The 20,474-nt window shown below is 39.9% G+C and overlaps 1 protein-coding gene across 4 annotated transcripts in view; it reads right to left on the bottom strand.

The window, feature by feature from the left end:
* EXOC4 (exocyst complex component 4) overlaps positions 1–20,474 on the bottom strand; it is an 823,024-nt gene that overhangs the window by 139,066 nt on the left and 663,484 nt on the right. For all 4 annotated transcript variants that reach the window (XM_033193639.1, XM_033193641.1, XM_033193640.1 and 1 more), the window contains exon 13: positions 4,411–4,566. In XM_033193639.1, the coding sequence (XP_033049530.1) occupies positions 4,411–4,566 (156 nt within the window). The remainder of the gene's footprint in view (positions 1–4,410; positions 4,567–20,474) is intronic.

Here is a 20,474-nt window from a genome sequence, read left to right on the forward strand (position 1 = left end):
GTGGTGGCTCACACCTGCAATCCCAGCACGTTGGGAGGCCGAGGTGGATGGATCACAAGGTCAGGAGTTCAAGACCAGCCTGGCCAATACGGTGAAACCCCATCTCTACTAAAAATACAAAAATTAGCCAGGCATGGTGGCGCGTGCCTGTAGTCCCAGCGACTTGGGAGACTGAGGCAGAAGAATCGCTTGAACCCGGGAGGCGGAGGTTGCAGTGAGCCAAGATCGCGCCACTGCACTCCAGCCTAGGCGACAGATGGAGATGCTGTCTCAAAAAAAAAAAAAAAAGGTACTACTGTTTCTAAAATTCTTCCAGTGATTTTCACCATCTCTCTAAAGAATCTGTTGAAATGGCTACTTGTTGATGTTAATTTTAGATACTGTGTTCTGACCTCGTTTGATGGATGCATGAGGAATCCCTCCCCTGAGCTCCAATTCCATCCCCTTTGTCTTTCTAATGTAGTTATAGTATGCTTTTTAGTTCTCTGGCCTCTTCTGTGTAGGTTTATCCATATTTTTCCTTCCAGCAGTAGCACTCACCACACTATTAAGGGTCTGCTTACTTGTTTGACTCACCCACAGACTGTGAGTGAGGGGAGTAGCGTGGAGTGTGGAGGCGGAGGAGGGTTTCTGGGAGGAGATGCTGGAGGAGTTGATACCGGAGCTGAATCTTGATGGCAAAGGTGAGTATGAAAGAGGATGGTGGACTGGGAAGTGGAAACAATTCAACAGGGAGAGAAAGGCAGAGGTGAGGAGGCAAATGGTCCTTCACCCCCTGGCAGGGAATTTCAGCTTGCAGCAGAGAACAGGCATCAGCAGAGACAGAGCGGGGCAAAGCCTACAGAAGGCACGGGCTTTCGGCAGTGCTTCTAGACCGTCTCACCACTTGCCCTTGTCTTGGGAACACTTCTGCCTGCAACCTACCCAAGGCTTGATTACAGGCATCCTACCCACCACCACAACGGCACAGGTGACCACTGCCAGCCTTTCTCAAGGGCTAAGTGGGAATACCTTGGGAGAATTGCATTTTTTTCTTTTATTAAGCTTCAAATGAAAGAGGTATGGTATTAAATGTCCACTTTAATGGGAAAAAATTAAATTAAATAAAAAATGAAATGTAGGAGACAAATTAGTAACACTTTAATGATACTAACAGATAATTATAATTCTCAAATAATTATCCAAATACACTAGCATTAATGTGATGTGTAGGGGAGATTTTACATTTTGTTTTTTTCCATTTACTGCCAATCTTATGCTAACAAGAATGGTATCATTTTCATATAATAACAGAATGCCTAATTCAATCATCTTGAACATTAATTGATATGTTTGCAGCTGAGTCTCCAGTTAATGACCTGTCTTTTTTGTTTAGTTTTGAGATTTAAGTCAGCTTCTCATCCAGACTTGCCTGGCAGCATCCTATATCCATCTACGACCTTCACCTCATTTAACTGCGGCAAAGAAAATATTTTAGTAAAGCATTTTCTACTCTTGCACTTATTTAATATATTCATGTTTTCTAATTTGTCTTTCCTTTTATAATTATATTTTAAAAGTTACATTAAGCATCCAGATATAATGAAATAAATGTCTCCAATTTATGCACATAAATATGAACATTTTGTTCAAGACAGCTAAAGTCTTTTTTTTCCCCACTTCACTCCTTTCATTTACTCCTTCAAACTCATCTAAAGATTCTTTGGTAGTTATAGTCAGCTGGAACCTTTTAACAGCTGTGGCTTATATTACGTTGAGAATCTTTCAAATTTCCAACAGGAACTTTTCTGAGAATCATTTGTGCTTTACTTTATTCATATAATTTCCTTATCTAAACACATTCCTAGCCCTGCTAGAGTTCTGCTTCTCTTAGAATTGTTTAATCTGAATTGGATGAAAAAATTGAAGAGGTATAAAGAACTACTAAGGACAAAAACAAAACAAACTAGTTAATGATGGTGCTGAGGACCAGAATGTAGGCCAGTGACTTTCCAAAGGGAATTTCTTACTATGCATGTAACTTTTAGAGAGTTCACTGAAGCCTGAGGCCTCCTCATTTTTTTTGTTTTTACATTTTATTCCTTTCATTTGATGAGGAGCTGATCCTTCTCATTCATTCAACATTTATTGAGGACCTATGGTACAAGGACCTATGCTAAGAGGATTCCACAGAAGAAAAGTAAAAGTGCAAACCTGCTTTCTGCTTTTATTCCTTTTTCACTGAACACTTAACATATGACTCACGTCAAATAATAACTTAAGATCAACCGTCTTGCTTGCTGGAAATGAATATTTTGCTGTTAATCATGTTGACTTCCTAATTTCACAAAACCCCAAAAGGTAGTCATAATAAACATACCACTCATCTGATTCTCCAGACAAAATAGAAAAGCTATTTTCTGAATAACTCAATAACTACAAATAGCTACAAAACGTCCTTTAGTCTCTCTTCCCTATTCAGGACTGCATCACCCTCCACCCAAAACCTATGTAATTTATTTCACATCATTTTTATATTTCATTCTCCCATCTTCTTTTCAACAATGATTATTATTTTTTCTTTGCATTGATTAGTCAGACATATAACTCAGAGGAAAATAAGACAAGTAGTTTTAAAGCACCTAGATTCAATGTATTGTTTTTCCTCCAAATACAGCTGGATGTTCTGTTTAACAACCTGTTACTGGAAGGGAGAGAACCTATAACAATATAATACATTATAATATATTCAGTAACAATATAATACATTAGGTATAATATAATGAATACCATAGAAAACAAAATCTAGAGTCAAAATGCTTATATGATAAATGTCTGTGACATTAGCATAAAATGACTCAACTATCAGTCAAGATTATGATGGCCAATGAAAATGAAGGAATAATTCAAATGTCAAAATCCACAAATTCCTGATTCATTTTTAGGCTGGGAGGGAGGGATGAATAGGAGAACACAGGAAGTTTTTAGGGTAGCAAAATTATTATTCTGCATAATACTATAATGGTGGATGTATTCCTTATACATGTGTCAAAACACATATATTTAGAATATGAAGAGTGATCCTTAATGTAAACTACAGACTTTAGTCATTAATATTGTATCAGTATTAGCTCATCAGTTATAACAAATATACCACATGAATGCAAGATGTTAAAAACAGAAGAAATGGTTGGTGGCAGTGTAAGGGGATCTATGGCAACTCCGTACTTTTTGTCCAAGTTTTTCTGTAAACCTAAAATTGCTCCTTCAAAAAATGAAGGTGGTGAGAGATAGAGTTTTCTTATATAATTAACTAGCTAACAAGTTTCTTTCAGATACTGTGAAAAATAAGGAAGAAAAACATAAACAGGAAGAATTTAGGTTAAATTACACATGCACTTTTGAGTATCATGGTTTTGAGAAAGTTTAACATGACGCTATAGAAAATTTTCATATTAAAAAGTTGGTAAAAATATGACACTATAGTGTATGATTATAGGTTAACTTTGTGAGCAGTAAAGATTTGTCTACGGTTGCACAGTTTGAGAGAGAGAGACAAGAACACAGTTCTGTGATGAATTAAAACATGGGCCATTACTCCTTTTATTCCTCTTCTAGTCTTTGTTTCTTTAAAATGCTTTTATTTTATTTTTACCACTTACTTAATTCACTTAGGCAAAAGAAAATAATATTAAACCTAACTTTGATGTGACTAAGTATTGCCACCATTGTTTTTCTACTTGATACTGCTCTAAAGTGACAGAGGTGAACATGTTTCACTGTGGCAAGCCAGCCATATGGAAATGAGCAGCTTCATCAAATGAGGCCACATTTTCATGGCTAAGTAAATAATTCAAATTGAACAAAGGCAAATATTGAGTGATAAAGTTAAAAGAAAGACTCTACTTTTGTTAAAACACAGAAAACAATCACAGATGATACTCAGTACGTGAACACACACACAGGAAGCACATTTGTGTTTTCCAGAAAGCCCAACAAACAGTTCTATGGACTGAAGAACATGTTAAGAACAATCATAACATATTCTGTATGGACAGAAATTTATCTTACTCTCATGTTTGAAAAGGTATGGCCCATATGGGGGCTATAAACAGCTTTGTTGAATGAATGAATGAATGAATTCTATTTTTCCTCTAAGAGGAAAGAAGAACCTATAAATTAAGAGATATTTAACCCAATTTAGCAATGTTCCAAATTTGACTCGCATTAATGTTTTTCCTTCTGAAGTTTTGAGCTCAAGGCACACTTGCATGGGAAATGAGGTGAGGCAGGAGGAAAACAGATTTTACTAAGTTCAAGTAATTGCTGTTTGATTTTTAGAATTGGCCAAAATCTCATGTAAGAAAAGATTGGTTAAACAGATGCGCTTCCTCCCCATGTTTAGTACAACTTAGAAAATGGACCCTTTACCTTATGAAATCTTCTTCCTCCTCTCTTTTTGGCCTCAGCTGTTTGGGTTGAGCCATATTCATCCAGTTTGGTAGAGATTTCAAGAGTCTGCTGATATCATCATCTTTTGCCCAGGATGCACTGATAACAAGTTTTTCTTCTGACTGGACAATACCCCTAAACACAGCCAATAGAAAAGAGACACTGTAGCATGATGCCTGGTATTCAGTTAGCATTTCCACCTACCTTTGCTGCAAAAAAGAGATCACACTCATCTCTCTTTTGAACATAATCCATTATCTAAGTTGGAGTCCGTGATACCCATTAATAGGGCAAATTACTGGGGAACAGCATTTCCAGATTTCATTCTTAGTTTCTTAGTTCTTGAGTAATTGTGACAGTTGAAAACACTAACTAGGTCCTCTTACTGTATTTGATCCCTTAGGATAAATAAAAGCGTATGGTATGTTTTGGGGGAATCTTTTAAGAAAAAGTGGGATCTTTGAATAAAAAGTGGGATAACCATGTTAAACAATGCTATTAAGTGACAACATAACTAGTACCTGAGAGGTGACAGAAGTGTTACAAAAGGTTGTACTCTGACTTCTTGGTTTAAATTATCAGTTAGTTCTAGGTGACGGTATTGTTTGAATTATGGACACCCCTCTCTTCACAGCCAATCTACCATCATTAAGAAACCCTGGGGGGCGGAGCAAGATGGCCAAATAGGAACAGCTCCAGTCTCCAACTCCCAGCATGAGCGACACAGAAGACCGGTGATTTCTGCATTTTCAACTGAGGTACTGGGGTCATCTCACTAGGGAGTGCTGGACAATCGGTGCTGGTCAGTTGCTGCAGCCCGACCAGCGAGAGCTGAAGCAGGGCGAGGCATCGCCTCACCTGGGAAGCGCAAGGGGGAAGGGAATCCCTTTTCCTAGCCAGAGGAACTGAGACACACAACACCTGGAAAATCGGGTAACCCCCACCCCAATACTGTGCTTTAAGCAAACGGGCACACCAGGAGAATATATCCCACACCTGGCCGGGAGGGTCCCATGCCCACGGAGCCTCCCTCATTGCTAACACAGCAGTCTGTGATCTAACCACAAGGCAGCAGCGAGGCTGGGTGAGGGGCGCCCGCCATTGCTGAGGCTTAAGTAGGTAAACAAAGCCGCTGGGAAGCTCGAACTGGGTGGAGCACACAGCAGCTCAAGGAAACCTGCCTGTCTCTGTAGACTCCACCTCTGGGGACAGGGCACAGTTAACAACAACAACAACAACAAAAGTAGCAGAAACCTTTGCAGACGCAAACGACTCTGTCTGACAGCTTTGAAGAGAGCAGTGGATCTCCCAACACGGAGGTTGAGATCTGAGAACGGACAGACTGCCTGCTCAAGTGGGTCCCTGACCCCTGAGTAGCCTAACTGGGAGACATCCCCGACTAGGGGCAGTCTGACACCCCACACCTCACAGGGTGGAGTACACCCCTGAGAGGAAGCTTCCAAAGTAAGAATCAGACAGGTACACTCGCTGTTCAGCAATATTCTATCTTCTGCAAACTCTGCTGCTGATACCCAGGCAAACAGGGTCTGGAGTGGACCTCAAGCAATCTCCAAGAGACCTACAGCTGAGGGTCCTGACTGTTAGAAGGAAAACTATCAAACAGGAAGGACACCTGTACCAAAACCCCATCAGTATGTCACCATCATCAAAGACCAGAGGCAGATAAAACCACAAAGATGGGGAAAAAGCAGGGCAGAAAAGCTGGAAATTCAAAAAAATAAGAGCGCATCTCCCCCGGCAAAGGGGCGCAGTCCATCGCCAGCAACGGATCAAAGCTGGTCAGAGAATGACTTTGACAAGATGAGAGAAGAAGGCTTCAGTCCATCAAACTTCTCAGAGCTAAAGGAGGAATTATGTACCCAGCGCAAAGAAACTAAAAATCTTGAAAAAAGAGTGGAAGAATTGACAGCTAGACTAATTAATGCAGAGAAGGTCATAAACGAAATGACAGAGATGAAAACCATGACACGAGAAATACATGACAAATGCACAAGCTTCAGTAACCGACTCGATCAACTGGAAGAAAAGAGTATCAGCGACTGAGGATCAAATGAATGAAATGAAGCGAGAAGAGAAACCAAAAGAAAAAAGAAAAAGAAATGAACAAAGACTGCAAGAAGTATGGGATTATGTAAAAAGACCAAATCTACGTCTGATTGGGATGCCTGAAAGTGAGGGGGAAAATGGAACCAACTTGGAAAACACTCTTCAGTATATCATCCAGGAGAACTTCCCCAACCTAGTAGGGCAGGCCAACATTCAAATTCAGGAAATACAGAGAACGCCACAAAGATACTCCTCCAGAAGAGCAACTCCAAGACACATAATTGCCAGATTCACCAAAGCTGAAATGAAGGAAAGAATCTTAAGGGCAGCCAGAGAGAAAGGTCGGGTTACCCACAAAGGGAAGCCCATCAGACTAACAGCAGATCTCTTGGCAGAAACTCTACAAGTCAGAAGAGAGTGGGGGCCAATATTCAACATTCTTAAAGAAAAGAATTTTCAACCCAGAATTTCATATCCAGCCAAACTAAGCTTCATCAGTGAAGGAGAAATAAAATCCTTTACAGATAAGCAAATGCTTAGAGATTTTGTCACCACCAGGCCTGCCTTACAAGAGACCTTGAAGGAAGCCTTAAACATGGAAAGGAACAACCAGTACTAGCCATTGCAAAAACATGCCAAAATGTAAAGACCATCAAGGCTAGGAAGAAACTGCATCAACTAACGAGCAAAATAACCAGTTAATATCATAATGGAAGGATCAAGTTCACACATAACAATATTAACCTTAAATGTAAATGGACTAAATGCTCCAATTAAAAGACACAGACTGGCAAACTGGATAAAGAGTCAAGACCCATCAGTCTGCTGCATTCAGAAGACCCATCTCACATGCAGAGACATACATAGGCTCAAAATAAAGGGATGGAGGAAGATCTACCAAGCAAATGGAGAACAAAAAAAAGCAGGGGTTACAATATTAGTCTCTGATAAAACAGACTTTAAACCATCATGGATCAAAAGAGACAAAGAAGGCCATTACATAATGGTAAAGGGATCAATTCAACAGGAAGAGCTAACTCTCCTAAATAGATATGCACCCAATACAGGAGCACCCAGATTCATAAAGCAAGTCCTTAGAGACTTACAAAGAGACTTAGACTCCCATACAATAATAATGGGAGATTTCAACACTCCACTGTCAACATTAGACAGATCAACGAGACAGAAAGTTAACAAGGATATCCAGGAATTGAACTCATCTCTGCACCAAGCGGACCTGATAGACATCTATAGAACTCTCCACCCCAAATCAACAGAATATACATTCTTCTCAGCACCACATCGCACTTATTCCAACATTGACCACATAATTGGAAGTATAGCATTCCTCAGCAAATGTAAAAGAACAGAAATTATAACAAACTGTCTCTCAGACCACAGTGCAATCAAACTAGAACTCAGGACTAAGAAACTCAATCAAAACCGCTCAACTACATGGAAACTGAACAACCTGCTCCTGAATGACTACTGGGTACATAACAAAATGAAGGCAGAAATAAAGATGTTCTTTGAAACCAATGAGAACAAAGATACAACATACCAGAATCTCTGGGACACATTTAAAGCAGTGTGTAGAGGGAATTTATAGCACTAAATGCCCACAAGAGAAAGCTGGAAAGATCTAAAATTGACACTCTAACATCACAATTAAAAGAACTAGAGAGGCAAGAGCAAACACATTCAAAAGCTAGCAGAAGGCAAGAAATAACTAAGATCAGAGCAGAGCTGAAGGAGATAGAGACACAAAAACCCTCCAAAAAATCAATGAATCCAGGAATTGGTTTTTTGAAAAGATCAACAAAATTGACAGACCGCTAGCAAGACTAATAAAGAAGAAAAGAGAGAGAATCAAATAGACGCAATAAAAATGATAAAGGGGATATCACCACCGACCCCAAAGAAATACAAACTACCATCAGAGAATACTATAAACACCTCTACGCAAATCAACTAGAAAATCTAGAAGAAATGGATAATTTCCTGGACACTTACACTCTGCCAAGACTAAACCAGGAAGAAGTTGAATCCCTGAATAGACCAATAGCAGGCTCTGAAATTGAGGCAATAATTAATAGCCTACCAACCAAAAAAAGTCCAGGACCAGATGGATTCACAGCTGAATTCTACCAGAGGTACAAGGAGGAGCTGGTACCATTCCTTCTGAAACTATTCCAATCAATAGAAAAAGAGGGAATCCTCCTTAAGTCATTTTATGAGGCCAACATCATCCTGATACCAAAGCCTGGCAGAGACAAAACAAAAAAAGAGAATTTTAGACCAATATCCCTGATGAACATCGATGCAAAAATCCTCAATAAAATACTGGCAAACCGGATTCAGCACACATCAAAAAGCTTATCCACCATGATCAAGTGGGCTTCATCCCTGGGATGCAAGGCTGGTTCAACATTCGCAAATCAATAAACATAATCCAGCATATAAACAGAACCAGGGACAAGAACCAAATGATTATCTCAATAGATGCAGAAAAGGCTTTTGACAAAATTCAATAGCCCTTCATGCTAAAAACGCTCAATAAATTCGGTATTGATGGAACGTACCTCAAAATAATAAGAGCTATTTATGACAAACCCACAGCTAATATCATACTGAATGGGCAAAAACTGGAAAAATTCCCTTTGAAACTGGCACAAGACAGGGATGCCCTCTCTCACCACTCCTATTCAACATAGTGTTGGAAGTTCTGGCTAGGGCAATCAGGCAAGAGAAAGCAATCAAGGGTATTCAGTTAGGAAAAGAAGAAGTCAAATTGTCCCTGTTTGCAGATGACATGATTGTATATTTAGAAAACCCCATTGTCTCAGCCCAAAATCTCCTTAAGCTGATAAGCAACTTCAGCAAAGTCTCAGGATACAAAATTAATGTGCAAAAGTCACAATCATTCTTATACACCAGTAACAGACAAACAGAGAGCCAAATCATGAATGAACTTCCATTCACAATTGCTTTAAAGAGAATAAAATACCTAGGAATCCAACTTACAAGGGATGTAAAGGACCTCTTCAAGGAGATCTACAAACCACTGCTCAGTGAAATGAAAGAGGACACAAACAAATGGAAGAACATACCATGCTCATGGATAGGAAGAATCAACATCGTGAAAATGGCCATACTGCCCAAGGTTATTTATAGATTCAATGCCATCCCCATCAAGCTACCAATGAGTTTCTTCACAGAATTGGAAAAAACTGCTTTAAAGTTCATATGGAACCAAAAAAGAGCCCGCATTGCCAAGACAATCCTAAGTCAAAAGAACAAAGCTGGAGGCATCACGCTACCTGACTTCAAACTATACTACAAGGCTACAGTAACCAAAACAGCATGGTACTGGTACCAAAACAGAGATATAGTCCAATGGAACAGAATAGAGTCCTCAGAAATAATACCACACATCTACAGCCATCTGATCTTTGACAAACCTGAGAGAAACAAGAAATGGGGAAAGGATTCCCTATTTAATAAATGGTGCTGGGAAAATTGGCTAGCCATAAGTAGAAAGCTGAAACTGGATCCTTTCCTTACTCCTTATACGAAGATTAATTCAAGATGGGTTAGAGACTTAAATGTTAGACCTAATACCATAAAAACCCTAGAAGAAAACCTAGGTAATACCATTCAGGACATAGGCATGGGCAAGGACTTCATGTCTAAAACACCAAAAGCAACAGCAGCAAAAGCCAAAATTGACAAATGGGATCTCATTAAACTAAAGAGCTTCTGCACAGCAAAAGAAACTACCATCAGAGTGAACAGGCAACCTACAGAATGGGAGAAAATTTTTGCAATCTACTCATCTGACAAAGGGCTAATATCCAGAATCTACAAAGAACTCAAACAAATATACAAGAAAAAAACAAACAACCCCATCAAAAGTGGGCAAAGGATATGAACAGACATTTCTCCAAAGAAGACATTCATACAGCCAACAGACACATGAAAAAATGCTCATCATCACTCGCCATCAGAGAAATGCAAATCAAAACCAAAATGAGATACCATCTCACACCAGTTAGAATGGCAATCATTAAAAAGTCAGGAAACAACAGGTGTTGGAGAGGATGTGGAGAAATAGGAACACTTTTACATTGTTGGTGGGATTGTAAACTAGTTCAACCACTATGGAAAACAGTATGGCGATTCCTCAAGGATCTAGAACTAGATGTACCATATGACCCAGCCATCCCACTACTGGGTATATACCCAAAGGATTATAAATCATGCTGCTATAAAGACACATGCACACGTATGTTTATTGCGGCACTATTCACAATAGCAAAGACTTGGAATCAACCCAAATGTCCATCTGTGACAGACTGGATTAAGAAAATGTGGCACATATACACCATGGAATACTATGCAGCCATAAAAAAGGATGAGTTTGCATACTTTGTAGAGACATGGATACAGCTGGAAACCATCATTCTTAGCAAACTATCACAAGAACAGAAAACCAAACACCGCATGTTCTCACTCATAGGTGGGAACTGAACAATGAGATCACTTGGACTCGGGAAGGGGAACATCACATACCAGGGCCTATCATGGGGGGGGGGGAGGGGGGAGGGATTGCATTGGGAGTTATACCTGATATAAATGATGAATTGATGGGTGCTGACGAGTTGATGGGTGCAGCACACCAACATGGCACAAGTATACATATGTAACAAACCTGCACGTTATGCACATGTACCCTGGAACTTAAAGTATAAAAAAAAAAAAAAAAAAAAGAAACCCTGAGCCCCAGATGTCAGGCAGAAAAAGCCTTTGATTGCTGCCATCTCCAGCGGGCTCTGACTAGTGACCTAGAACTGACAGGCTTCAAGTCTTTTAATAGGGCCCAGGGGTTAGCTATTAATACTGCTCTTACCAGAATGTTACCTGCAAATTCATCTTAAACGTTCAAGTTCAATTTAATTTAAAAGCTTTTCTTTCTGTTCAACATTTGTCACTATAACTGATTTTAATGATCTAAATATCCTCGTCAGCAGTACTAGGTGACAGAAGTGACATTTATTTACGAAAAGAGTGCCAATTAGCTGGCTCCTCCTCTGGGGCTGACCAAGACTCCAGAAGATTGCCCTCACCATAGGCAGGAATCTCTTTTCATGCTGGGGGACATTCTGCACTTCCAAATAAACAATATATATGGCATGTATGTATGATACCTCCTTGACCCAACAGACAATTAATGTTTGTAGACAAAAGAAAGTGGAGCCTGGGCCAGACCCAGTTGCTCACATCTATGACTGCAGCACTTTGGCAGGCTGAGGCAGGAGGACTGCTTGAGGCCAGGAGTTCAAGACTGGCCTGGGCAACATAGATTGACCCTCTCTATAATACAAAAACAAAAACAAAAAGCTGAAGCCTACAAAGCTTGATTCATGACAGACTGACTTAAGTTAACATAGTTTCGTGTTATAGGGCAGGGGTCCCTAACCCCTGGGGCACGGACTGGTCCTGGTCCGTGGCCTGTTAAGAACTGGGCGGCACAGCAGGAGGTAAGCAGCAGGCCAGTGAGCATTACTACCTGAGCTCCCCTCCTGCCAGATCCGCAGAGGCATCAGAGTCTCATAGGAGTGCAAATTCTATTGTGAACTGCACGTGCGAGGGATCTAGATCACATGCTTCTTATGAGAAACTAACTAATGTCTTATCATCTGAGGTGTAACAGTTACATCCTGAAACCATCCCATCCCTTTTTCTTCCCCCAAACCCCACCCCAGTCCCTGGTGACAAAAAGGTTGGGGACCACTGTTGTAGGGAGCAATATTACCCTGGTTCTTTTAAAATAACTAGAATAAATAAGACCGCTATTTATTTGCTCTCTTAAAGTTTTGAGCTCAAGGCACACATGCATGGGAAATTAGGTGAGGCAGGAGGAAAACAGATTCTAGAATTCTTCTAATTCACTATAAGCAAATGTTTTCTCGTAGTAACCATGGTCGGAGACACAAAAATTGGATTACAGAAACTTCTTCCCTCCAGTCTCTCAAATTACTTTCTTACTGCTATCTTCTATTTCTTCTTTTGTTATTTCCTTGCATCTTTTCTGCAATATTTATGGACTAATCCAACAATTTAACTTTTACCATCTTATACTTGCACTGCTAGGTGCAATCTTATAGCATGGTACTACCTCAGAGATGAGATTCTGTTGCAGGTGTACCCTCAATGTTCTCTGACATTCTTTATACCTGTCTCTGATCAGGCTCATCTCCCCATTTATCTTAGTAGCTATTTCTTTAAAAAACATTTGCCCTTTCTGTATCTGCTCATTGCTTATCCCCCATATCCTTCTTATCTGACAGAGAAAGGAAGGGATCTACTTACATATTTTCAAATATTTGACCTCCTATCCCCAACAGAGATATGTTCAAATCTGTTTCACCCTCATTCATTTCCAGTAATTCCTCTATTTAGGCTCTTGGGGATCTTTTCTCCCCAATCTATCTCCCCTTTTTCCTGTATTTTTACTCTTTCCATTATATAGTCCCTAATCCTCTGTTATTTTAAAAATGAATGGATGAATGAATCTCTTCTCTGCATTCCTCTCTAACAAAGCTGCTCCCTCTCCTTCAAAGGCATTCATCAAAGGAGCAGCCTGCACTAATTGACTTCCCTGCCTCACCTCTCATTCATGAAATCTCTCTCCAAGGTCTACTTTATGATTTAACCCATCTACTGCTTTTTGAAAAATTTTTAGTTATTGTATTTTTCATTTCTAGATTTTCTATTTGCCTCTTTTACAAATCTACTGGCTTTTCCCTCCCAAACTGTCCTGTTCTTGTATCATGGAAACTGCTCTTTTCTTTATCTCCTTGAATGTTTTAGAAAACAACAATTTTTAAGTTCCTTTTACGAAGTGGCTTTATATTCTTTGGTAGTTCTTGTAGATGTCAAGTGTCCTGTTTGTTGAATTTGCCTTCTTTTCTAATGATGGTGCATTTCCTCATGTGGTCTGCTACTTTGGTCTGGAAGCTCTACTTCAGTGGGACTTATCCTCTGTAGGAATCTTGCATTTGCCCTGAATTTTCAAGATATCACTGTTAGGTAGTCTGCATTTGCCTCTTCTGGGTCCTTTGAGTTTCACTGGTTCCAAACAGGGTTTTAATTTTTTTTGCCTTTCTAAATTTTTTACTTTTGGCTTAAGGCCTTTTCTCCCTATGTAGGCAGTACAGATTGAGGTTCTTACACATATCACATGAGGTGCGGGATTTTGATTTCTTTTAGGGGCTACTTTCCTACTGTAGGTTGGGTAGCTCCTTCTTAAGTCCCAAGTTTTCTTGGTTCCATTCATGAATGAACTAAGAAATATGAACGAAGCAGTTATTTGCATAACTTCTGCACAGATAAAGTTCCCTCATTGCCTGGAAGATGTCAAGATGCTAGCCTCTATTTGACCTCTATATGTGGTCCTGAAACCTTTGTAGCCCACTCAACTTCCACATTTGTCTGTTTCTGGCTTTTAATTCCTCTTTCATTCATGGCATCTGGAGAATTCTCTTTCATCTATTTGAGTTTGGTTACATATTTAAAATGCTTTTAAAGTTATAATTTTTTAATCCAGAATTTCTACAAGTTAAAAACAAGAAAAGGGCTTTTTAAATCTATTCGTATCAAACTTTTGACAGGAAATCAAAATCCAGTCTTAAATCAACTGCAATCAGGGTTCTAGAACCATTACTCCATTGAAATTGCTCCACCAACCCATGAGCACTTTTTATTTTATTCTTCGCACTCTTTGACTATTCTAAAGCATCCACGATTTTTGATTACTCTCTTCTTGAAATATTACTCTTTTGCTTTCCACATCATGTTCTTTACCTACCATCCTAACCTTTCTTAGCCAAACTGACGGCTCTTTTTCTCCATCCGTACTTCAAATGCTGTGTTCCACAGAATTCTGCATCGCCGCCACTTGGGCAGTCATCTTCTTGCCCAACTTGAACCACCTATATTCTGATGACTCTGAAATGATCATCTCTAGGGTGGCCCTCTCTTCTAAGTTTCCAGTCTGCATATCCAAAGGCTTACTGTAGAACTCTACTTGAAAGTTTCATCCACATTTCAAGTTAAAATGAGTCAAGAGGAGCTCAGTTTACCAACTACTACTCTCTCTCTCCCACTGAGCATTTAATGTTCCCTATTCAAGCCATCCCGTTATTCGAGTCAGGAACGAACACAGAGTCATCCTAATTACCCAGTCACCACATCCTGCCAATTACACTGCCTTAATATCTTAATAAATCTGTCATTTCCTGTCCAGATTCACTGCTATTAACCTATATTTTAACCCTCATCTGTTTTAACCCGGAGTTGGCAATAACCTTGTAACTGGGCTTCTCGCCTGCAGCTACAAGACCATCAGTTCAACTTACCACATCAGTCAGAAGAGTAATTTTTCTAAACTACAAATCCAATCATGTTATAACCCTTCCTACAAGTCTTCAGTGACTTCTAATTCCAGGTAAGACCAAGGCTAGACTTAGCAAGCCATGAACATCTATCTTTTGAGCTTCATCTCCTGCTATTCCTTTTCTCCTTTGTGTCTGTTCACTATTCCTAGCCAACCCCTTGCCTATGCTGGTTGAACACATTACCCATAATGAGTATTCCAAAGTTTTCCAAATGGGATCTATTATTTCCTGCTTCTGTGTGTCATGTCTGCCTAGAAAGCCTTTTTCTCATTCTCCTTGTTTGCCTCTACTTGTCAAGCATTGCCCCAGCTCCTCCCTTGGTACATCTGAGTCCTCTTTTTTTGTGCCTCATCACCCCTATACCAGAGGTTTTCAATCTCGACTAAACATTAGCATCACTTGGGGAAGCTATTTTAAAAACCAGATGCCCAAGCCATACCCAAGACCAAGTAAATCACAATCTCTGGGCCGTGGGACCCAGGCAACAGAAATTTTTATAGTTTCCCATGTGATTTAAATGTGCAATCAAGGGCCACAACCTTTGCATTTGCCAACCTTTATTTTAACTGGTCCTTCTACACTTTTTTGCAAGCTGGAATCCCAAACTGGATGATGAGTTCTGAGGGCAGAGCTGATTTCTTATTAGTTTTTGTGTCCCTAGTGCCTAGCACAATACCTGGTATATGGAAGGCATATAAGAACTGAAGTACAGATAAAAATAAGCGCTCTTCAATTTCAAAAGTCGAGATAACTTATTGCACTAAAAGCATCTTAATGGTTTCAGTTTTCTTCTCTGCACTAAACAACTTTGATGAGCTGTCAAGTCATTTGGCATTTAACCAAATCACAGATCACTCTGTGCCATGCCCTTCTCCATGCCTCTCTGGATTCAATGCAAATCAGGATAATGAATACAGGTGTGTCCCCTTCTGAAAAATTCCAACATAAAATAGTCCTGACTCATAAAACAAATGAACCAAGGAGAGATTATTAACAAGCCTTTCCCTTCTACGTTACTTATTCCTAGGTGGCCTATTATTGGAAAGCCTCCTCAAAAACTCATTTTCTCTGTGAAGAATTTGTTGATTATGTCAGTCTACAATGATCTCTCCCTTCGGAAACAAAACAAACAAAACCCCTCCTTTTACACTTATCCCTAACTTCCCAATTAGCACTCTGTCTGATACAATGGGGTGGGCAAACCATGACCTGTGGGCCAACCCTACCCATCAGCGGTCTTTGTATGTCCTGTAAGCTAACAATGGTGTTGACATTTTAAAATGGTTTTTAAAAAACTAAAAGAACAATATTTTGTGACATGTGGAAATTATATAAAATTTCAATTTCACCATTCACATCCAGAAAGAATCTTGGCTATATGGCTCAATTCCTCTTAGACCCACACTATGGGTCAAATTCTGTTTCACAGAGTGAGAAGCCCAAGCCCAACTCATTTTGTCAACATCTACATCTTTGAGCCCATCCGTGCTGGCCCGTATCTGCCCTCAGGTTCAGGAAATAGTCGGATCTGTAGGTGTGAGATGGTATTGTACATTTTGAAGGGCTAGATATTTTCCATTTTAGCATTAGCTGAACTACAAAAATTAAGTTAGGTTGGAGGACATTAAAGGTACCCACATTATTTACTTACATGTTTTTAGAGGACTGGATTAATTCAGTAATTCAAGATTATGTTATCTCCAATATGCATCGATCCCATTTTATTAAAAAATGGTCATCCCAATGAATGAAAATGCTACTAACATACTGCCCTCAACAATATATATATTAGTACATACTAGAATGAACATCAATCCCAAAAGTAATCCCAAATATTCTAATTTGAAATACTGGCATTGATCAGCAATATACAATTACCCTAAAGAAAATTTTTCACTCAAGTGGCAAGTCCACCCTGACTAATTGCATTTATTTGTTTTTGATTTTCTGATAAATCAGATCATGTGGGTTACAGAAGTCCAGGACATATCCAAATAGCTTCAAAAAAGGAGAGCTATACCTCCAACAATTATTTCATAGGAGAAGTAAGGTTAATCACCCCTACCAGAACCATAATGTACTCATTAATTCACAGCTCAATGGGCCACAGACAGAGCCATCTGTGTAACTATTTGTATCTGTTCTCAAGAGGAAGAGGAAAATAGGTGTACCTTTTGGTACAGGTGATGAGGCTGCCAAGAGAAAGGTCTACCCTCGAGATACGGCTGAGTGAATTTCATTCAGAAAACATCTGCTGGTGTCGCCTGGCTCTGATGTGTACCGCTTCCTCTCTGGAACAGTTGGGAAGTGCGAGCGTGCATGGTCCCTGGACACAGCTGGGGTGCTGAGTCTTTCATTAGGTAAACAACCAGGGGCAGGTGGGGCTAATTGGATTCAACTGTTTGGTGACAGCCACGGCATGATGTTTACTTTCCCAGACTGAATCTTTCAAGATACTTCAAAAACTAGGAGCCAAGCTCAACAAATGAACCCTGGACAAGGCTGGTCCAAATTAAAGTGCCGTCGTCCAATTTAGACTGTGAATAACTGGACCTGCAGCAGATGAAACCGCAGTGAAATGTCCAGCAGCACAAGTGATAATGATAATTAGGGATGCAAAGATAATAGTATTGTGCTGCCAAATAAAACAAAACGAACACAAAACCAAAACCAAAAAATCAGTTAAGATGGAGCAGGATACATAGGAAAAAGGAAAGGAACATCAGAACATCTTTGACACCATACTCAATGCTGATCAGAGAGCTTTATGATAGTGTATATGTCTACCTGAGAATGACAACTTCTGATAACTCTGGAGAGGGCCCATGGAAAACAGAAACCATCCAAGGGGACCTAGGGAAAAAAGCTTTGGAATGACAGTTTACAGAAGGTAACTCTTGGGGATAATTTAATAACAACCTTTAAACAGATACGTTCTCATATGAAGGGTCATAACTGTTTGATACTTAAAAGATCAAGAAGAAAAAAATTATACTGTAACACAGGTAGTGGACCAAGAATTCATATAAAATCTGTATCAGGTGGGTGCAGTGGTTCACGCCCGTAATTCCAGCACTTTGGGAGGCCGAGATGGGCAGATCACCTGAGGTCAGGAGTTTGAGACCAGCCTGGCCAACATGGTGAAACCCTGTTTCTACTAAAAATACAAAATTAGCTGGGTATGGTGGCACTGTGATCCCAGTTACTTGGGAGCCTGAGGCAGGAGAATTGCTTGAACCTGGGAGGTAGAGGTTGCAGACAGCCAAGATCATGCCATTGCATTCCAGCCAGGGCAACAAGAGCACAATTCCTCAAAAAAAAAAAAAAAAAAAAAAAAACTGTCTCAACCGTCAATGTCAATGTTCAGATTTTTCTCATAATAAAGCAAATTTAAATATAGTCTGTGTTTGAATATCATTAAGATTTTTATAAGCAGATCTCAGATCAGATAACTCCCTATTTAAACCTTGCATGTCTTCCCATTTGACTGAGAATAAAATTCAAATTCTCTAGCCTCAAGATCCTTTATCAATGGTTCTTAATCCTGACTGCACATGAAAACACCTGGGAAGCATTTTAAAAATACATCAATTCACAGTCTGAAGTGGGGCTCAGTCTGGATATGTTTTCATCTCCCATGTGATTCTCATGTGCAGCCAGAAATGACCCAAATGATCCGACCCCTGTACCTGTCCAATGTCACTCAGTATTCATTCTCTTGGCTCACTAACCTGAATTCAAGCTAGTTCCCATCTTCGGACTTGCTCCTTTCTCCACCTGGAGTTTTCTTCCCCACATTTCCACGTGGCTCCTTCTCATCCTTCAGAACTGAGCTCAAACACCGTATCCTCCACGACGGCTTCCCTGACCCTACTCCTCACCTGAACCTCTTGTTTATTTAATCACATCATCCTTGTTAATGAGAAATTTATTATTTATTTCCACTTGATTATTATCTAGCTCCCTCCATTAAGGTGTAAAATCCATGAAAGCAAGGACCTTACCTGGTCAATTCATTTCTCCACCTTTAGCTCTAGAATAACGCTGGCTCCTAGAAGTGCTCAATGAATGATTTTTGAATGACTAACAGATTGAAGCAATGAATGATACAACTGAAGCACCAAACACCGGGAAAATAACAAACGACCTAAAAATATCTTTCTGAACCACACACCGCATGTTCTCACTCATGAGTGGGAGTTGAACAATGAGAACACATGGACACGGACACAGGGAGGGGAACTTCACACACTGAGGCCTGTTGTGGGCTGGGAGACTAGGGGAGGGATAGCGTTAGGAGAAACACCTAATGTAGATGACAGGATGATGGGTGCAGTAAACCACCGTGGCACCGTGGTATACATTGTATATCGATGCAATAAATGTTCATGTTCTGCACCTGCAGCCCAGAACTTAAAGTACAATAATAGCTGGGCGCCGTGGCTCACACCTGTAATCCCAACACTTTGGGAGACCCAGACGGGTGGATCTCGAGGTCAGGAGATGGAGACCATCCTGGCTAACATGGTGAAACCCTGTCTTTACTAAAGATACAAAAAAATTAGCCAGGCGTAGTGGCGGGCGCCTGTAGTCCCAGCTACTCGGGAGGCTGAGGCAGGAGAATGGCGTGAACCCGGGAGGCAGAGCTTGCGGTGAGCCAAGATCGCACCACTGCACTCCAGCCTGGGCAAGAGAGCAAGACTCCCTCTCAAAAAAAAACAAAACAAAAAAAACAAAACAAAAAAAACAAAAAACCCCAAACAAAAACAAAAACCAAAAAAAATTTTAAGTATAATAATAATAAAATTAAAAAAACTTTCTTGTACCGTCTTATTATTGAATATCAACAATATCATCAATGAATTTAAAAGTAAATAATACAAAACAGCACCAAATGCAGCAACAATAAATAATCATATTGGCTGACCATTTAGCCTTTACCATGAGCTGTGCATTCTTCTGAGCATTTGACATATATCAACTTTTAATCCCCACAACCACCCTGTGTGGTAGGTACTAACATTACTTCCATTCTATAGGTGAAATACAGAGGCACAGAAGGTTAGGAACTTGATGGTGGTCAGTCAACTAGCAAGGTAGAACCTGAAATGAACCAGATCCGCTGTTCTGCAGTCTGTTTTCCTAGTTATTACACTGTCTCTCTAAAAGCATTGGACGCATTTTTCAGGTTTCCTATTTCCTCTTTAATTCCATTGCCTCTCCTTTGGGCTGAAGACTGAGATATAGCTAGTGCTTTTCACACACGCACTACCACTTCACGCTCTGCGGCCTTTGCCACATTATTAACTTTTCTGAACCTCTGTTTCCTCATCTGAAAGGCAGAGAGAATCTAATTTAACAGAATTGTTGCGACTGACTAGATGAGCTATGACTATAAAGTCCCTTGCACAGAGACTATGTATTAATACTTTATTATTTATTTTCATTCCAGTCTAAGTCCTTGTTACTTTATGTCAAGGTCACTGCAACAGACTCCTATCCGATTATGGTAGAGTG

The sequence above is a fragment of the Trachypithecus francoisi genome, unplaced genomic scaffold (genome assembly GCF_009764315.1).
Source record: "Trachypithecus francoisi isolate TF-2019V2 unplaced genomic scaffold, Tfra_2.0 Lachesis_group4, whole genome shotgun sequence".
NCBI classification, from domain to species: domain Eukaryota; kingdom Metazoa; phylum Chordata; class Mammalia; order Primates; family Cercopithecidae; genus Trachypithecus; species Trachypithecus francoisi.